General features: G+C 43.5%; 1 protein-coding gene across 2 annotated transcripts in view; it reads right to left on the bottom strand.

Annotated features, from left to right (window-relative positions):
- SFMBT2 (Scm like with four mbt domains 2) overlaps positions 1 to 16,601 on the bottom strand; it is a 107,310-nt gene that overhangs the window by 11,923 nt on the left and 78,786 nt on the right. For both annotated transcript variants that reach the window (XM_063397077.1, XM_063397078.1), the window contains 6 exons: positions 15,351 to 15,393; positions 14,683 to 14,753; positions 13,416 to 13,555; positions 8,975 to 9,084; positions 1,849 to 2,024; positions 239 to 411 (listed from right to left, as the gene is read on the bottom strand). In XM_063397077.1, coding sequence (XP_063253147.1) covers positions 239 to 411; positions 1,849 to 2,024; positions 8,975 to 9,084; positions 13,416 to 13,555; positions 14,683 to 14,753; positions 15,351 to 15,393 — 713 coding nt within the window. The remainder of the gene's footprint in view (positions 1 to 238; positions 412 to 1,848; positions 2,025 to 8,974; positions 9,085 to 13,415; positions 13,556 to 14,682; positions 14,754 to 15,350; positions 15,394 to 16,601) is intronic.

Below are 16,601 nucleotides of genomic sequence, written 5' to 3'. Positions count from 1 at the left end.
GGGAAGGTGGGAGCAAAAAATCTGCTTGCTACCTCTGAAATGGACAAGGTAAAAATCCTTAAAGTTCCCCAATGAAACCAGTCTGATCTCAGAAGAACAGAGTAGTAAGGAAGGATCCAAAATAGAAAGTGGAAGTGTTCATCTGTGCTGAGAAGCCCCCCAAAAGGAAAATGCAGAATGGGGGACAAGAAGACGGTACCAAGGAGTTTTTGCTGATTTATCCCAGAGCGACACAAACCTCTGCAGAGCCTGCAGCATTCGAATCCACAGCTGATGATCTCCTTTTCTTCTGCACAAACATTGATTTCCGCCCCTTCCTGCGTCTGGGTGGCCTGACAGGACCACTTTTCATGTTGTTGTTTTCCCCAATTGGTGGCTTAATGAGTTTTTTCCTCTTCCCATAATAATAAGCTGGAGAAATGAAGCACAATGCCCATTAAAAACTTTAACCACCCAAAGAAGGGAAACCTTGCCCTGCTCTTTGCTAGAAGTTCAAGACTGTACTTGAAGTGCAATTAAAACTTAAAAATACATTGATTTGGAAACAAAAAAAAACGTACAACATAAATAGGTCATGTTGGACTAGCACAGAGTGTTACAGCTCTTATGTGTCAAGATTTATTGATGAAGACTTCAGAATTTAACGATGTGTTTAGGCAAAACTGAGCAATGATCTGGAGGGAAAGAGGCCAACAAGTTCCAGATTTGATCCAATGCAGTTCTGTGTGAGGTAACAGTCTCAGACATCCTTCCACTTGCTGAAGTTTTCAGCAGAGGGGAAAGGGACAGCTATACTCAATTGTGTACAAAGGAATGGGTTTTTATTACTTTCAGCTATTTTGTGGCCCAAGTTGAAATTAAGGATGTGAGAATCCTCTGACCTTACATTAAATGTTTGTATTAAGTGTCTTTTGACACTGGAGATGAAAAACACTCCGTCCTTGACCAGCAAGGGTATCCCAGAACAACTAAAATAGCACTTGGCACCCCTGCAAAAGTTTATAACTGAACTGAGCCTTTCAGCAAATCAATGGAGTTTTGAGGAAAAAATCATCCAGTCACATAAACCATCGACTTTGAGGTGGGACAACCTCAGCTGGAGCTCCCTCAACTGCCCTCTTCCACTGCTCCATTTGCTACCAGTGGGAGCCAGGGTTCCAGTTCAGGTGTGGACTTCTACAGAAACCCATCCCCAGTGATCTCAGTATCCCCCCTGAGTGTGTTTCTCCCTCTGGCACCAAACTCAAGAGCACTGCTTTAGCTCAATTATACTGCTTTTTGCAGCCTTTGTGGAAGAAGGACAACACTGACATCCACTTTCCTGACCTGTTCAATAGCCAATAATACCAGTACTATGGACAACAAAAAGCACTGAACACTGAGAACAGCCTTCCTGAACAGGCAGGGTCATGTCTAAATATTAAACCCTCTGAGTAAAGAGTCAGTGTTCCCAAACCTTTCAGCACCTCAGCACTGTGGTTTTGGCCTGTGCTGGTGTATATGCCAGAAACTCTTTACCAAGAGGATTCATCTCACCTAACGAAGCTGTCTCAGATGTGGAAAGTTAAAATCTCAGCTTCACACTGCAGGCTCCTTTTCATGCTCCTTTTGTTAACTTTAGATACAAAGAAAAGCCAAGACGTCCAAAAAGTGATGACGTTCAAACAGATGTATTTGGATTCTGGTACAGGATTCTAAAGCAACCTGTGGTGGCCTCAAGATTAAATAACTGCTCTTAGATGAGATGAATCCTCATCAGGACTAACATATCACAGAACTCCTGTTCTTCACCACCTCCCACTTCTCTGGTTCCCAGCCAGCAGCAAGAGGCATTTCTCCAATACTCACTGTACTTGGTTTTGGTGTGGATGGAGCAGTTCTCAGGGCAGACTTCAGCCACCAGCACAGGGCTGAAGAGGTTGGGGCAGCACTGGAGCTTCGCGCAGACCCTCTTGCAGAAATCTGCCACCTGGTCCGACGTCCGCACGATCTTCACGGTCGCCCTGTACGTCTTCCCTCTGTACCTAGGGAGGAGAACAGGACCCCACGTCACCCACCCAGCAAAATCCTGTGGTGCTACAGACCAGACTCCCTTCTGCCAGGGAGAAATCCTCCCTGGGGACTTTTGGGAGAGTGTCTCTCGTGAGAACGCAGGTGGAACAGGTCTGCTTTTTTTAGTGGCTCCATTTCAGATGGACTCGAGGAAGGAAAGGGTGAAATAAATTGCAGGTGTGGACACAATTTGGGAAGGAATCTATGGGCACACTGGATATATCTGTAGATATGGCAAGAGAAGGAAAAAAATCTCAGTAGGCTTGGTGAGGATACAACACAGGACAGCAAGCCCTTAATGTGAACTGATGCAAAGTTTTTGGGAGAGGGATGCAGCCTCTCTTCATAAATTGACCCATGATCAGATGCTTCTATACCTTGCAGAGCTTTCTGGCCACCACCCTGTGTTTAGACTGAACTTTCTAGAATCTCAGTGCACTTTGGTTTTCTCCACTGCCATCTTTCCTTCTCCCATATCTTATTTCAGCTCCCAACAATCCCCATCATGGTTCCAGCTGTGGCTATCAGGACACACTCACAGTGAAAAAATATCTGGGTGAAACAACAATCTCTGCCACCCTGGGACCAGATGACCTCACCACTCTGAGATGTGGGCACTACAAAACCTGAGGAACTCATCAGAGTCTCTGGAGTTATTTAACAGGGCTGCAGCAACAGGCCCTAAAAACTGATTCCTACAGGGAATGCCTGGAGCAGAAACCTGCAATGAAAGGTTTGTCTTCAATTTGCTGTGCCACTAAAACATTTATTTCGTGTTTCATATGAACTGTTTCTGAGCGATAAATGGCTGAGAAAGATACAGTTACATCCCTGCTGTACTACATTGTAGATGTGAACCCTGGAAAACCAATTATCCCCTTAATTTATTAAACAGCAGAAGCAAGCTGTTGTAAACAGTGAGATAACGTTTTTAAAACATCTCTTACGCATCCTGAGGAATGCAACACAAGAGACAACCACGCCAGAGCCCTGTGCTGGCATTAAAATGTGCTCAGAGGAGGGAAAAGTAACACACAACAAATTTAAAAAAAAGAGGGAACAACAGTAAAAGAAAGATTACTGGATGGAAGGCAAGGAAAGACGAAGATACAGTCACTAGGAAAAACGAAACAAAGCATTTGTCAGTGTATTAAGATCCACAGTTTCCTAGCAGCTTCTGATAGTCATGGGAGAGGAAGAGAAGGAGGTGGTGAAATAAAGATATGACCAGAGAGTTAAAATATTCAGACAGCTCTTTCTGAAACAGAGGGGTGTGGGGAAAGGGCTTGAAACTGTGGCATGTGAAGCATTATAATGGGGAAACCCAAATGAAACTGGTCTGAGTACAGCCCAGTCCAACCATCCTCAGGTTGCAATCCAAATTGTCACCTCAGCATAAAACCTAAATGAGCATTCCTGCAAGGTGCCAGGCTCTGATATCCCATTTGGTGCCAAGACAATCCTGGATTCATTCACCTGAATGCATGAATGACTCACTGAGCCAAATTTTCACAGACCCTAAAAGACCTGGAGAGATGATGTAAAAGTGAAAAACGTGTTCCTTTTAGGTACAGAGCCCTGTTATGATCCCAGCTTCCCCATGAAACAGCTGCAGAGGCAGGCTGGCTGAGGAAGGTTTGGCAATACCTAATACCGAAACCACCAAATGCCACAGGCATTTAAACTCATCTACGTATAAAAGTTTTATATTTCTTTCCAGTGTGTTAGAAAAGACTCCTGCACTTATTACTTCTCCAGGAGCCATTAAGGTTTAATGACGGCCTGGATTGTTGGGTCAGTGAGTCTGTGACAGGCTGCAGGATTTCACTGAGCTGCTTTCACCTGGACCCAAATAATTCTGCTTGGACTAAGCCAGCACTTCCAGACAAGCACCAGCCTTGAGGGTCTCCACATTGGAAGAATCATGGCACAGGGAGCACCTGTAACTACACCTCACATGCCTATACCTCATTTTACATCTGGATGCATCTGAATTTAACTCACATTTATTTGTCCTTTTTCTGACTTTCACCACTAGGATGAAAAGACTGCATCTGGTTTTGTTTCCCTGCAAAAGCACTCTAATCAAATTGCCTCTTGATCTTCTTTCTTATAAGCTAAGAAAGCTGCTTGATGGGTATTATTCAAGGATGGCTGACTTTTTCTAACTGTGTGCTTCCTATTGTGTTTGGCTGCCCAGGAAGGACCCATTGTACCACAGTTCCTGCTGAAAGGAAAAGATGAAACTAGGAAAATGAACAACTGACTGATTTCATAGTCTGCTTTGAATGCAACACACATTTTAATTAACAGAGAGGATGGCAAAATGGAGATCTCCATGACTGCAGCAATCAGTCTCAATAACCCAAGGTGTTGGTACTGGCCACAGCAATATTTTTTACATCATTTTGGTCTTGGCAGCACCTCTTTCAACTATAAACCAGGTTCTACTAATATTTTCCATATTCCTCACACACTAAAGATTTTTAACACAGGCATCACCAAATGTAATCTGAGCTGTTTCCAGGACAGCCATGTGGAAGGAGCTCCTTTGTAAGAAAACCCTTTCCATTAGCATCTCTCAAAAAGTTACCAACTACTGATGCTCCTATTTATGTTTTTTATACCAGAGCTCCTATCTTCTCAATCACTTGCAAGCAGCAAGCCAGCACTGGAGACTTGGAAAATTGCTGTATCAAGGATAATATTTTTGGTTTTCTTAGAAATTGCTCTTCTTTTTTAAGAAAAGATTTTTCAGCTAAAACCAAAGGAATCTTTCTTTCCTCTTCCTCGTTCTCTGCCCTCAGATCCCAAACTCAGAGAAAACCTTAAGGCTGGAACTATTTTCATGAAAAATACACTTGCTGATCCATGAGCAAAAATATTAAATTAACAGCACTTTGCAACAGAATTCTTCTGTTGAAGATCCCTAAAATAGATTAGAGGTTCATGAGAACATAGTGCCTTCTAGAAGCTCCAGTTAGGGACTGCTGTGTGATGACACAGAAAGTCTTGTGCTGAAAAACTTCAAACAGCAAGAACATTGAGAACCTCATTTTCAGAAGTCCCATTCTAAGGCGTTCTAACAATTCTTGAGACTAATTTGAACAAGTCAGTACATGAAAGTCTCCATCTCCTTTCAGGGGACTGAAAACTCCTTTCTATTCTTTGCAAGAAATTTCTATTTCGTCTGTCTACCTTAAAGTCTGCCAAACATAAGGAGTTAACTTCCTTCAATGCTATTTAATCATCCACTGGCATTTTGTCCTCTTGACCACAGGATTCAGAAAGGGCACTGGAATGCTCAGGTTGTAAGGCCTTGTCTCATTAAGCCTCCTGATTACAGAAATAAAAGGTTTAAGCCATTCCACTGATCCTGTTTTGGAAAACCTTGCTCAAAATGAACACAAATTAATTTCCACTGTTTATTCCTCAACCCAAAACCAGTTACCTCATCACATCAGGCACAACTCGTCCTTTGCTTCTTGCCGGTCCCCTACTAGTCCTGCATGTTCTCAGAAATGGCTTCTAAGAGGATTTGGCTAATAACCTTTGCAGGAAAGTTAAGCTGACAGCCTGTAGTTACTTAGATTCTCCTTCTTGCCCTTCCTAAGAAAGGGTGTTGTAATTGCCTTTTTCCAAAAATTAGGATTCTTCCCTCATCCTCATCAACTTCCAAACACGTCAGCGAGTGGCCTTGCAATGACATTGGCCAGTTCTCCCAGGCAGAGCTGGCTGCATCCCAACTGCTTCCATGCACTTGTGCACATCCAGTTTGCTTCCAGTGTCCTTAGATTCTTTTCCACCTACTGTGGGTAACACTTCGCTCCCTCAAACAGGATCAGGGCCCTGGGAAGCCTGAGAGCCAACCCTCACTAGCAAAGGCTGAGCAAAGAAGATTTCAAACACCTCACCTATCACAAGTTAAAGGCAGTCTTCTAAAGCAACTGCAGTGAAAAGGCTTTCTTTGAAATGCAGCCTCATAAATAAGCAATGACGTCTGGCAGAGGGGTAAATATTCCTAGAGTTCAGCTGCTGGATTTGAGCAGCTCTCAGAATTTCATTTAATGAAGGAGTCCAGGAATACTCATCTTTATTGTTTTGATCAACTGGGCTTCATACAAGACCCAGGAGATAACTTTCTGCACACACTGCTTTTGTTTATGTCCAAAGACCTGCATAAACAGGTAAAGCCAAACAGCCCCATTATCAGCCCTTAGAAATGAAAACCTTTGAAAAGCATAAAGTCCCTTAAGCATTTTATGTAAAAACTGGGAAGGCAAATCAAGATGTAGGCACTGAACTTAAGAGCACCAAAACTTTAAGGGTTGAATGCCGACAGCTTCAACTGGCCCTCATGGGAACTCAGGAGGATCAAGCCTGACATTTCTGACTCATCATCAGCAATAAATCAGGTTGGACTCTTCTCACACAGAGCCAGCAGCATTGGTGGGAAATGGCTGCCATCACACACTGCAAACACATCTCTCTGGACAATCCAAATTGTTTTATCTTCTTTGCAAGGTGAGCGTAATTGATTCCACAGTGGTCACTCATGACAGCAGAGTGAACTAAATGCAGGATGCCCCAGGACTGAGATAATGCATTCTTAGCAGTTCAAAACCTTGCATTTAGGAAAAGCAGCCCAATCCCTTTGCTCTGCCCTACTGCAGGCACTGCAAACAAACAGCACTGCCAAGATCCCAGGAGGTGCCAGTCCACAGTGGAAAGAAGGCAGTGACACGATGCCTCCCATCACAGCTGGCCCTGGAGCTGTCATCCTTGGAAACAGGCACCATCCATAGCCCCTGGAGCTGGAAGTTGTTCATTGCAGGTCTCTGCTGTTCATTACAGGTCTCTGTTTAAGGATTCTGGAGCACTGTCACACCTGGTGGAAGGTGTCATGTGCTGTTTGCATGTTCCACAGATTCTAGTTTCACAATTGTGTTTTCTTTTCTGCTCCTGAACAACCAAATGCAATTAAAACTTCTGGATGGAGCAACTCAAGCAAACTAAAGGAGGAAAAGAGAAGGAAGTCTTAGGGTAGCCAGACATGTCAATCCTCTGCCATCCACTCTTAGAAGTACTCAAACTACCCACAGGCAAGCTGGCATGGCCACCAAGCTCTGCTCTGTGAAGAGATCAGCCACAGAAGCCAGAGAGCTGCAGGGGCAAGGTGCTGTCCACCCCATGAGCTTTGTCTCCTCAGGAGCCAGAGGGCAATGCCACACTGGAGGAGAATCCATTGCTGTTCTCAGAAGGCACTTCAAAACTTGCTGTCCCAGCTCTGAGCCTGTGATGATCCATTCTGTGGCTTAATAAAGTTTAAAGATGGAGCTTGACTCTCTGGAGAGCTGAGGTTGATGCCTGCTGGGGCAGCCAGCACACAGGAACACGTACACGGATTGTGACTGGGGGGCCAATATAAAATACTATCATAGAAGATCAGTTAAACATTTTCCAGGCTCTCTCCCATTAGAAATATGGGTTACAGCAGCCTTAAGAAATATGTATTTCTGCTTTTGCACAAGGCAGATCCCCACACTTAACTGGGAAACCCCAACAAAATCCTACTCAGTATACTGCTAATAGGAAAACTGTCTGTAAGCTCAGTTCTTTGCAGGAGAGGATGTTAAGTAATACAGGGCATTGCAACTTGATTTCACAACCGCTAAGTACCTGTAGGAGTGAATTGTCTCATATTTGTAGCACAAGATGTGGAATCCTGCAATCAAGGAAAACCAGGTCATGGACAAAGACCTGTTTTAAATGAAAATCTGCATGTACAGGGTTGACTTTTAGACTTCCATTCACAGCATCTCCACTGACAAACACAAAAGTCTGACATTCCACAGGGGTGAAAGAAGCAAATTAAAACCAGGATGTTTCTAGTAGATTTTCATTTCAGTGGGCAATCCTCCTTCAGGAAAGCATTTGAAGTGTACACGGAGTAAAACTTTCTCAACTCCCTCCCTCAACCAGAGTACACATGAACTCTGCAACATCTGCATGGGCAAAGATCAAATATAGCAGCCATCAATAGTGCTGTGTTTGGCAGCTATTCATATCAAATAACCAAGAGAAAATTGCTTTTCTTTGAAAAGGAGTTACAGAGTTCAGTACAAAGGGTGAGATTCACTGCATTTAACTACAGTACTTAAAAAGTCAAGGTGACCATTAGTCAACAAAGAGAGCTTTCTTCAAAGAAATATTTGTTGACATCCATCTTCAAGTGGGAAGAATTATTCTTCAGAAGGACTCTGGAGAGAGTTTAGGTGAGACTCCTCTCTTTTACACAGACAATGGTTGTTGAAATACATCCTACATATAGTGCCCATTACATAAAGAAGACATAAATAAAGATTTTAACACTGGAAGGAGGAATTCAGTATTCTTTGGTGCTGTTTAGAAAAGAATTGAAGAATAGAGTCTAGAAAGGCATCAAATCTTGACCTGAATCTCTGATCTGCTACTACTTTGACCTAATCACACTCCTGCTAAAAAAATGTGTCCTTGAAAATTTGTTTGAACTTTTTTTGGTGCCATTCATTCTCACCAGTTTTTCCTGCATTAGTCTGACAGGCTCTAATTTAAAAGCAGCAATACTCCTCCCTTTAGAAAGGCAGGAATTGAGTTCATTCAGTAATAGACAAGCTTATAGGAACAGCTTATCATAAAACTCAGGACTTGACTTCATCAAGAACTGGATAGCTGCTTGAAGAAAGACAATAGAAATGAACCATTCAGGTGAATATTTCATTTCTGAAGTTGCTATGGAATGAGTCAAATAACTCAATGAAGCGAAACGATAATTAGAAAAGTAAAACTCTCACAATAGAACAAAACCTCTTACCTTTTTTTTTCCCTAGTCAGTTCCCTTTCTGAAACCTCCCAAATAAAAGAATACACATTGAAGACTTACTTTGCTTTAAGTGTTTCCTCTTGGAAATTCCACTGAGGGTCTTCCACAAGCTGCAGCTCTCGTAAAACACTCCCTGGCTTGTAAGCTGCATTGATCACCATGCTGAGAACCTATGGGGAGATAAAAGCAACAACAATGATGGATTTAAAAGCAGTCCTTTACCACACTGAATACAGTCCCAGGTGCTGCACAGGTAAGAGCAGCTTGCAGGTGCTTGTTTCTGTCCTGGTTGCTCAGGTTAAAGGCTGGATGCAAGGAGGAGGGGTGCAAGAATGGATCATTGTTGCCATACTATAGATAACACCTGAGTATGATAACTGCATTAAATGCTGCTGTTAAACCCAAAAATATGCTAATCAATAATTTTGTCTTTGTGATAAGACTCCCTCACCCAAAGCAGATTCCATAGACTGCATCCATCATGGAGCAGCTTAATAAAACAATGAAAACAGAAATAGTTCTGACTGCACAACCAGGTACAGAACATGTGCACCACCACACACTGAACACTGAAGGGGAAATTCACACATTTGAGGTCAGCAATGTGCTTAAGAGCCTGAGAGTTGTGTGCCTTGACTGTATTAACAGAATAGTAATGAAGTCTCCACAAAAAAGAGTTTGCAGGAGGTGTGCCTGGAACCCAGTGTGTGTCCACTCTGTCCAAGAGAACACATGTGCCAATCCTTTTAATCCAAAGTCACTGAGAATAAAAATGATTCCTGCTATTGGCTCACGAAATCCAGGCTTTAATAGCCTACACTTGGCATAGGGAGATAAACACAAGGAAAACAAATCTCTTAACAGCACCAGACTGTGTGTTTGAACACTCTGCATTGTATGCACATGAATGATCCCACAGCGAGTCTGGATTGGTTTTCATCTAATTTAGCTCTTTACCTAACGCCTGTTCTTAATTCCTTGAGGGCCTGCAAATGATTTCAGTATGATGAACATTAAGTTTATCCAGCACCCATGAATGCAGTTCATCAGAAATGAAAAAATAACTAGGTCATACTGCAGTGACCAATGTGTTTATGTTTGTTTGGTTGTTTTTTTCTGTGTTGGTTTTTTTTCCCCCCTCTAAATCCAGCAACCTGAGGATTTGCTAGCTTTTTGAAAACCCTACAGGATTAATCATTTTCACGCAAGGGCTTCACTTAATGCTGCAGAGCACTCTGCAAAATGGCACTGGCTGGAGTTGCTTGGATAGGCTATTTGCTAGAAGCAAAATTTAATTTATCATTGGGCCCTTGGAAACATTACTCAAAACACTCCTCATAAAATCCAATTAGAGACACCAAACACTGACGGGGGTAGATTTAGACTGGATATGAGGAAGAAATTCTTCCCTGTGAGGGTGGTGAGGCCCTGGCAGAGGTTTTCCAGAGAAGCTGTGGCTGCCCAACCCCTGGAAGTGTCCAAGGCCAGGTTGGATGGGGCTTGGAGCAATCTGGGATAGTGGAGGGTGTCCCTGCCCATGGCAGGGTGTGAAACTGGATGATCTTTATGGTCCCAAACCCAAACCATTTTAAATTGCTACGAAAAGACAGTTTCTGAGTGAGCCCTCCCAGCTGCTCACCCACATCTGCTGCTGCTGTTCTCTCCCCACACATATTTAGGGGCACTGGCCTTTGACACCCGATGTCAGGAAGCCAGAAGTGGGTTTTCAAAAACATCAAATGCCTGGGGAGCTGCTACACTCATTCACAGCTCATCAGGTGCCCTGATCAGCAAATCCAGGGAGTTATTTAACCCCTTTGCAGGAGTTTGTTGGGAAAGCTCTCCTTAAGGACAGTTCTACACCCACCCTGCTGGCTGGAGGGACATTTGGGGCAGAAAGCATCTTGCTGACCAAATTCCACCAAGAGTGCTGCCCTGCCCCCTCACCAGTGTAATGGTGCATATTATTAAATTATTGTATAAACTGAGTTGTCAGAATAGCTGGGAAATGAGCAAAAAAAGAAAACCCAACCCTGCAATAGCAGTGTGGCCCTGTCTGGGCGTTCTCCCAGACACCTAATCAACTCCAGCCCTGCACAGGCACCCACAGTGCCAGGACTTTTCTCAAAGCTGGCTTGGCACCAGCAGGACTCTGTAAACTTCTAAATTCAGTTTAAAAAAAAAGTATTTTGTAAGAACAATTATTTCCCTTTCAGGGAAGGAAAAAAAAATTAGAACTTCTGGCTTTTACTCTTCTTGTATCTCAGATGAGTCATTGGGTTTGGCATTTTACCCTATAGCAAAAGTCATCATCACAGTAACAGTGGTACCTTCCAGCAACAGTATCACTTCATATTACACTCTATTAAATGCAAACAAACAGAGTTTTGGAAAAAAAAATTAACTGTGATTTAAACAGAACCAGTGGAAAAATCTAGAGCAGATTCCAACTTTCTCTGGAGTTGGAAAATTACATCAACCACCTCAGACTGGTCAAATGTCCTTTGGCTGGAGTGTGATCAGTCTGAGATTTTGGTGGTTTAACTTCAGCCCTCTGCATCAGGAATGGTTTGGGTGCAGCACTTGTGCCTTGCAGCACTGAGGGGGATTAGGCAAGGCCACCCTTTGCTATTATCCATCAGTGAGGTTTTATTTTGATGCTGCTGACCTTTGGATTTTCAGAGCTGAGTGAGCTGGAATCACATGAACACAATCATGCAGCACCATCACAAGCCTCTGCCCAACCTCACAAGCACCTGAGACTTATGAAGTTCTCCATGTCATGTATTTTCATGTGCACAGGGGCTCTTTTCTGTGTGTATGTGGTGTGCCTGATGCCACTGGGCACTTCAACACTTTTCTTCCCATCCCAGCACTTTGCTGTTCACACATTTCCCATCTCCACTCCCCTTGAAACAGTCTCAATCCTGGATGAAGTTTTCTTAGGAGATATCACTGACAAGGTACAGCTACAAATATGATCACAACTCTTTTCTCCTGCCCAAGACCTCAATGATCAGCATTCTTATGAGGAGAAACTCAATTTCCCTCCTCTGCCTGAGATATAATCCCATACCTCCTCCCTAACAAGAGATGCTAAATCCCAGGGTGGCCTCAAAGCTGGGCAGGAAACTGTTATTTTTTTAAACTTGGAATACTGATGTGTCTGTGGGACAGAAAGAGGAGAGTACAAGAGTTATCTGGGATTCTTCCATTAGATCATCAAGGGTCTAAAAGGCTTCTTTTGTCACAGTCCATTTGCTTCTTAAATAAAGAGCCAAGTGTCTTAAAAATAGTAAGAGCAGTAAGCAATGAAGCTAATTAATCTTTACAGCATATTTCTATAAGATATGGGGGGTTACAGATCATCTAGAGTTTTAAGAAGACACCTTGTTTCCTTTTACAATGTTTCTGAGGAGGTCTTGGCATATATGAAAAACTGTTTGTGCTTCTTAGACATTCTGACCCCAGAACTAAAACTAAAGCTGACAATATATTTATTTTAATTTAATTTCAAGTCAGCCTTTATTATATAGAATAGCTACCGTACCACTTTTCAGCCCAGGTACAATGGCTGGATGGCAGTAGCTGATGTCTCCACTGTATTTGGCTCCAGGTTTCAACTTGTTTTCCAAGAAAATACCTCAGAAATGAGATAAACTTTGCAGCTGATGTCAAACAACAGGCACTGCAACCTCACTTGCTTATTACAGTGAAAGACCACAATAAACCAGTGGTCCCAGCAGAAAACTTGTGCTGCCACTGGGAATAAAGAACAGCTAGACTGTAAAAATAAGTACTAAACTGCACAGGAGTTATTTGTTACTCACCAAAGACTTTGGGATGTGAGGGTACACACCCAGAATGATGCTTCACTGCATCAGTGGTGGAGATGAGCACAACACCTTAGGTGGAAAGGGCTGAGGAGCAGCAGGAACTTCAGTTGTACTGCAGTTATTTACCTCCATCCTGCCCATGGCTCTCCAAGCTGCTGGCACCTCTCTCATCTCAGCAACAGCTACCAGGAACCAGGTGTATCTCCCCTACAGCAACATCCTGATGGTTTTCCCTTTGCCCTTTCCAGAATTTGGAACTGCTCCCCATGGCCAGAAAAAGCTTTATGGCCATAATAAGCTTGAATTTTTTCTGCAAAGTAACATGGACCAATGCTGGGCCACTGCCATTGTCCTGCTCCTTGGGAAGGTGTTTATGTCTCCAAAACGAGATGCCCATGTCTCCATGACACTGCCATTTGCTCCTGTGTTGATGGCAACCCAAACTAAAGTCGCTCCCAACTAACAGAACTCCCCATGTTTCAAAAACCTCACTTCTCCCATCAAAACCCACAATGCAAAACCTGCCCCCTCCTCCTGGCTTGCAGTTTTGCCTCATGGAAACCACTCCAGGACAATTTTAGGTGCATTGTTTGCAAATTCTAGGTCTGGCAAGCCATGACTCATACTTTCCTCTGAAATCCCTCCAAAAGAGAGCTGGGCCATACCTCCTTGAGGACCAGCACGCACTTGCCAGGCCCCACAGACTGAGGTAGCTCTGCAATCCTGCCTTTGTTTAAATATGGACCTGAGAAGCAGCGGTGGTTGATGTAGAGCTGGGGGCAGCAGTATCTCCCATTGATGGTGCCTGAAAGGAGAAAGCAGCAGTGAGGAGCCTGTAGCACTTTTATACCATAAATCAAGGGCAGTTCTTCCTCCTAGATGTGGGAGGAAGGGGAGGAGAATAAAGGAGCTATAAAATTCTACCCTGGGACAGAGGGTAGGGAAGCCTCTGCTATTCAAATCTGTTCAGCATGGGAAAGGAAATGTTTTTAATAGGGATTTTAAGGTGATTTGGCTGCACACCCTGCTGAAAGGAGAACTGGGAAAGGATTTAATCCATGACATGAGCCAGGGCTCTTCCAGAACTCACACTGCAGGGGACAGGAGCGACTCACTGCAACCTGCCAGGAGGGGACACAGCAGCTGAGCCTCAGAGACAAGGAATCAGCTCAGGGATAACTCAGTGAAGAGCCTTGGAAACCCCTCATCAGCTCCTGTCTGACCCCACAAGCCCTGCAGTGCCATTCCCTCACCCAGCACGGGTCTACAGCGCAGTTTTCCTTGTCTGGGCTAATTACTCTGGGCTCCTTTATAGCCCATGGAGAGAAATGGTAATTTCTAGATGTGCTTCATGTGCCTTCCAAGTGGTTATCCACTTTTTTTTGGTTATCATACCCCAAAAGATCCTCATTTTCCCCATTTGACTGTAATGGGGTGTTGGCTGCAATGCCAACATGTGTCCCACAGCCTGCTGAAATAAAGTGAGATAAATCCTGTCACTGCTGCTGGGTTTACACCATTAAATGGATGAATATTGCACTCAGAGCCTCCAGGCACTGCTAAAGGGGAGAGGAATCTTCCTTTAGCAGAAGCAGCAGCCACACCACACAGTCCTGACGTAACACATGGGACCCATCAGGTCCTGCTGGACCCAATTTCATTGGTGTCAATTAACAACCTGCACTCGTCTCCATCAGAGAGAATTCATTAGCCTTAACATCATCATCTGAAATGGGCAAGCTCCAGGGGAACTCTGATAGCCCCAGCAAGACATGTGGAGAACCAGACCCTCACCTGCTGCACATCAGGAGGGCTCACTCCACCTGACCTTGAGGATGTGGTTCCATGTCCCCACCCCTGTGACAAATCACTGCCTCTCTAGGGTCCTCCCCTTCCATACAGGACATGGGTCCTTGAAATAAGGAACTTTACCTGTTGTGTCTAGCTGAGGAACTGGGCAGAGGTCATGAGGTATTTTCTCAACAGGCACTGTGGATGGTAACCTGTTAAAAGAGACATTTGGTGTACTTAATAGGGTATTTGGTGTATTTAATAGTGTCAGACAGGACAAAGGACCAGAACCAGTGCTCAGGCTGGACCAGAAGATACACCAGCAACAGCCTGGGATAAGGAACAGAGATAGCTGCAACACAATTCCACTTCCACATGGTTGATCATGGACCAGAGTATTGCAGATACAGGAGCCAGATTCACCCCTCCTCTAAAAGTATACTCTGATGTGTCAGCTTTAGACCTCCAAGCTTCAAATATCCCCCCTTAAATTCAGGTTTCTACAAACTGCAAGAGGTAGACAGGGAAATGCCCTCCTGGTACATGTCCATCTTCCCTAAGCATCCCTTGCTGGGCATCAGACAGGGGCTGTACAGCCCCAACCAGTAAAAAATTGCTGTTACAGAGACTTTCTAATATGCTAACAAATATTTCAGACTTAAAAGAATCCTCTTGCTGGCTGTGCTGCAGAATCTGGGCAGTAGTTACCAAGCCACACAGCTGCTGTGTATTATCCCCACTGGAAGACCTGATGCGTTCCTGTAAAAATATCACCTTAAATAGCAACAAAACAACAAAAAAAACCTTACTGTTTTTCTGGTTGCACAACTGCAATTCTCCTCTTCCTTCGCACTGCAAAAACAAAGCAAGGAAGAAAAAAATAGGTTTGTACCCTTCTGTCCTGTTAAGTAGCCCCAGAATGCAGAAAAAGCTGTGTAAATGCACTGACTATAAAACGACTTTGAGCACAATGAAATGGTACTTAATTACTATCACCATCCTTTCTTGGTATTTTTTAAGTAAGTCACTACATCATTAAAACCTACTTTAAGGATGTAATAATACATTTAATCTTTCCTCTGGAATGCTAATATAGTGTTTTATGGGATCAGCATAAAAGAAAAAAATTAAAATGAAAACACAAATATTTTTCCATACAGAAACACATATGGATAAGATTACATTTTACAAGCATGATTACCTCCAGCATAATTTATCCCCAGCTATAAATTGTGATAAGGCTGCATAATGTTGCCATAGCAGTATTCTCCTAAATTAGGCTCTGGCTGCTTGATTTTTAACTTAAGCATATTTAACTCTTTGAAAGGGCTGATACATTTTAAAACCTGCCTTTACGATGTTAATTAATATAAACAGTGAGGCAAATTTTTCACCTGGTGGCTTGAAATTGGGTATGTTGGAACAGAACAACACCAAGCCACTGAGCTCTCATGAACTGCCTTCAAATGCAAATCGAAAGGAAAGAAATTTGTCTTAATATGCACTGGAGGCAGGACAGAACACTGTGGGCTTAATTGTGCTGTGGGGGGATTTAAACTGAACACTAGGAAAATCTCTGAGCGGGCAAGGGCAGTGAAATAAGGGACAGATATCCTGGGAAAGGGCAGAAACTCCATCACACAATGGCAGCAATTATTTCTCCATTTAGATGGAGCAGATCTGGTTTTGGGAAGGGGCACCTGGATGGCCTCTGTATGTCCATTCCACCTGATATTTTATGGGGGGTTTTCTTTCAATTTGAGGTCTTTGTCCCTAATCCACTCAGCTGCCTGAGTGAACCTGGCTCAGACAAGGAAACCTCATTTTCCTCTGACAACCCTGCTGACCAACAACCCCTCTGCAAACCCACAACCCACTGTGCAATCCCAAAACACGGAACAGCCTTCCCCAGCATAGACAACTCCATTTTTGGAGGGGCTGTACTTGTCACAGAGAGAGACATTTGTCACAGAAACTGCGTAATTCCAGTCTGGTCACTAATTAGATTTATTACCATTTACTGCAGTACACTTCCAGCCTCGTTACTGGTCTGCTGGGTA

The sequence above is a fragment of the Prinia subflava genome, chromosome 4 (genome assembly GCF_021018805.1).
Source record: "Prinia subflava isolate CZ2003 ecotype Zambia chromosome 4, Cam_Psub_1.2, whole genome shotgun sequence".
NCBI lineage: Eukaryota > Metazoa > Chordata > Aves > Passeriformes > Cisticolidae > Prinia > Prinia subflava.
The sequence above is the reverse complement of the archived record's forward strand: the minus strand, read 5'-3'. Positions and strand labels throughout refer to the sequence as shown.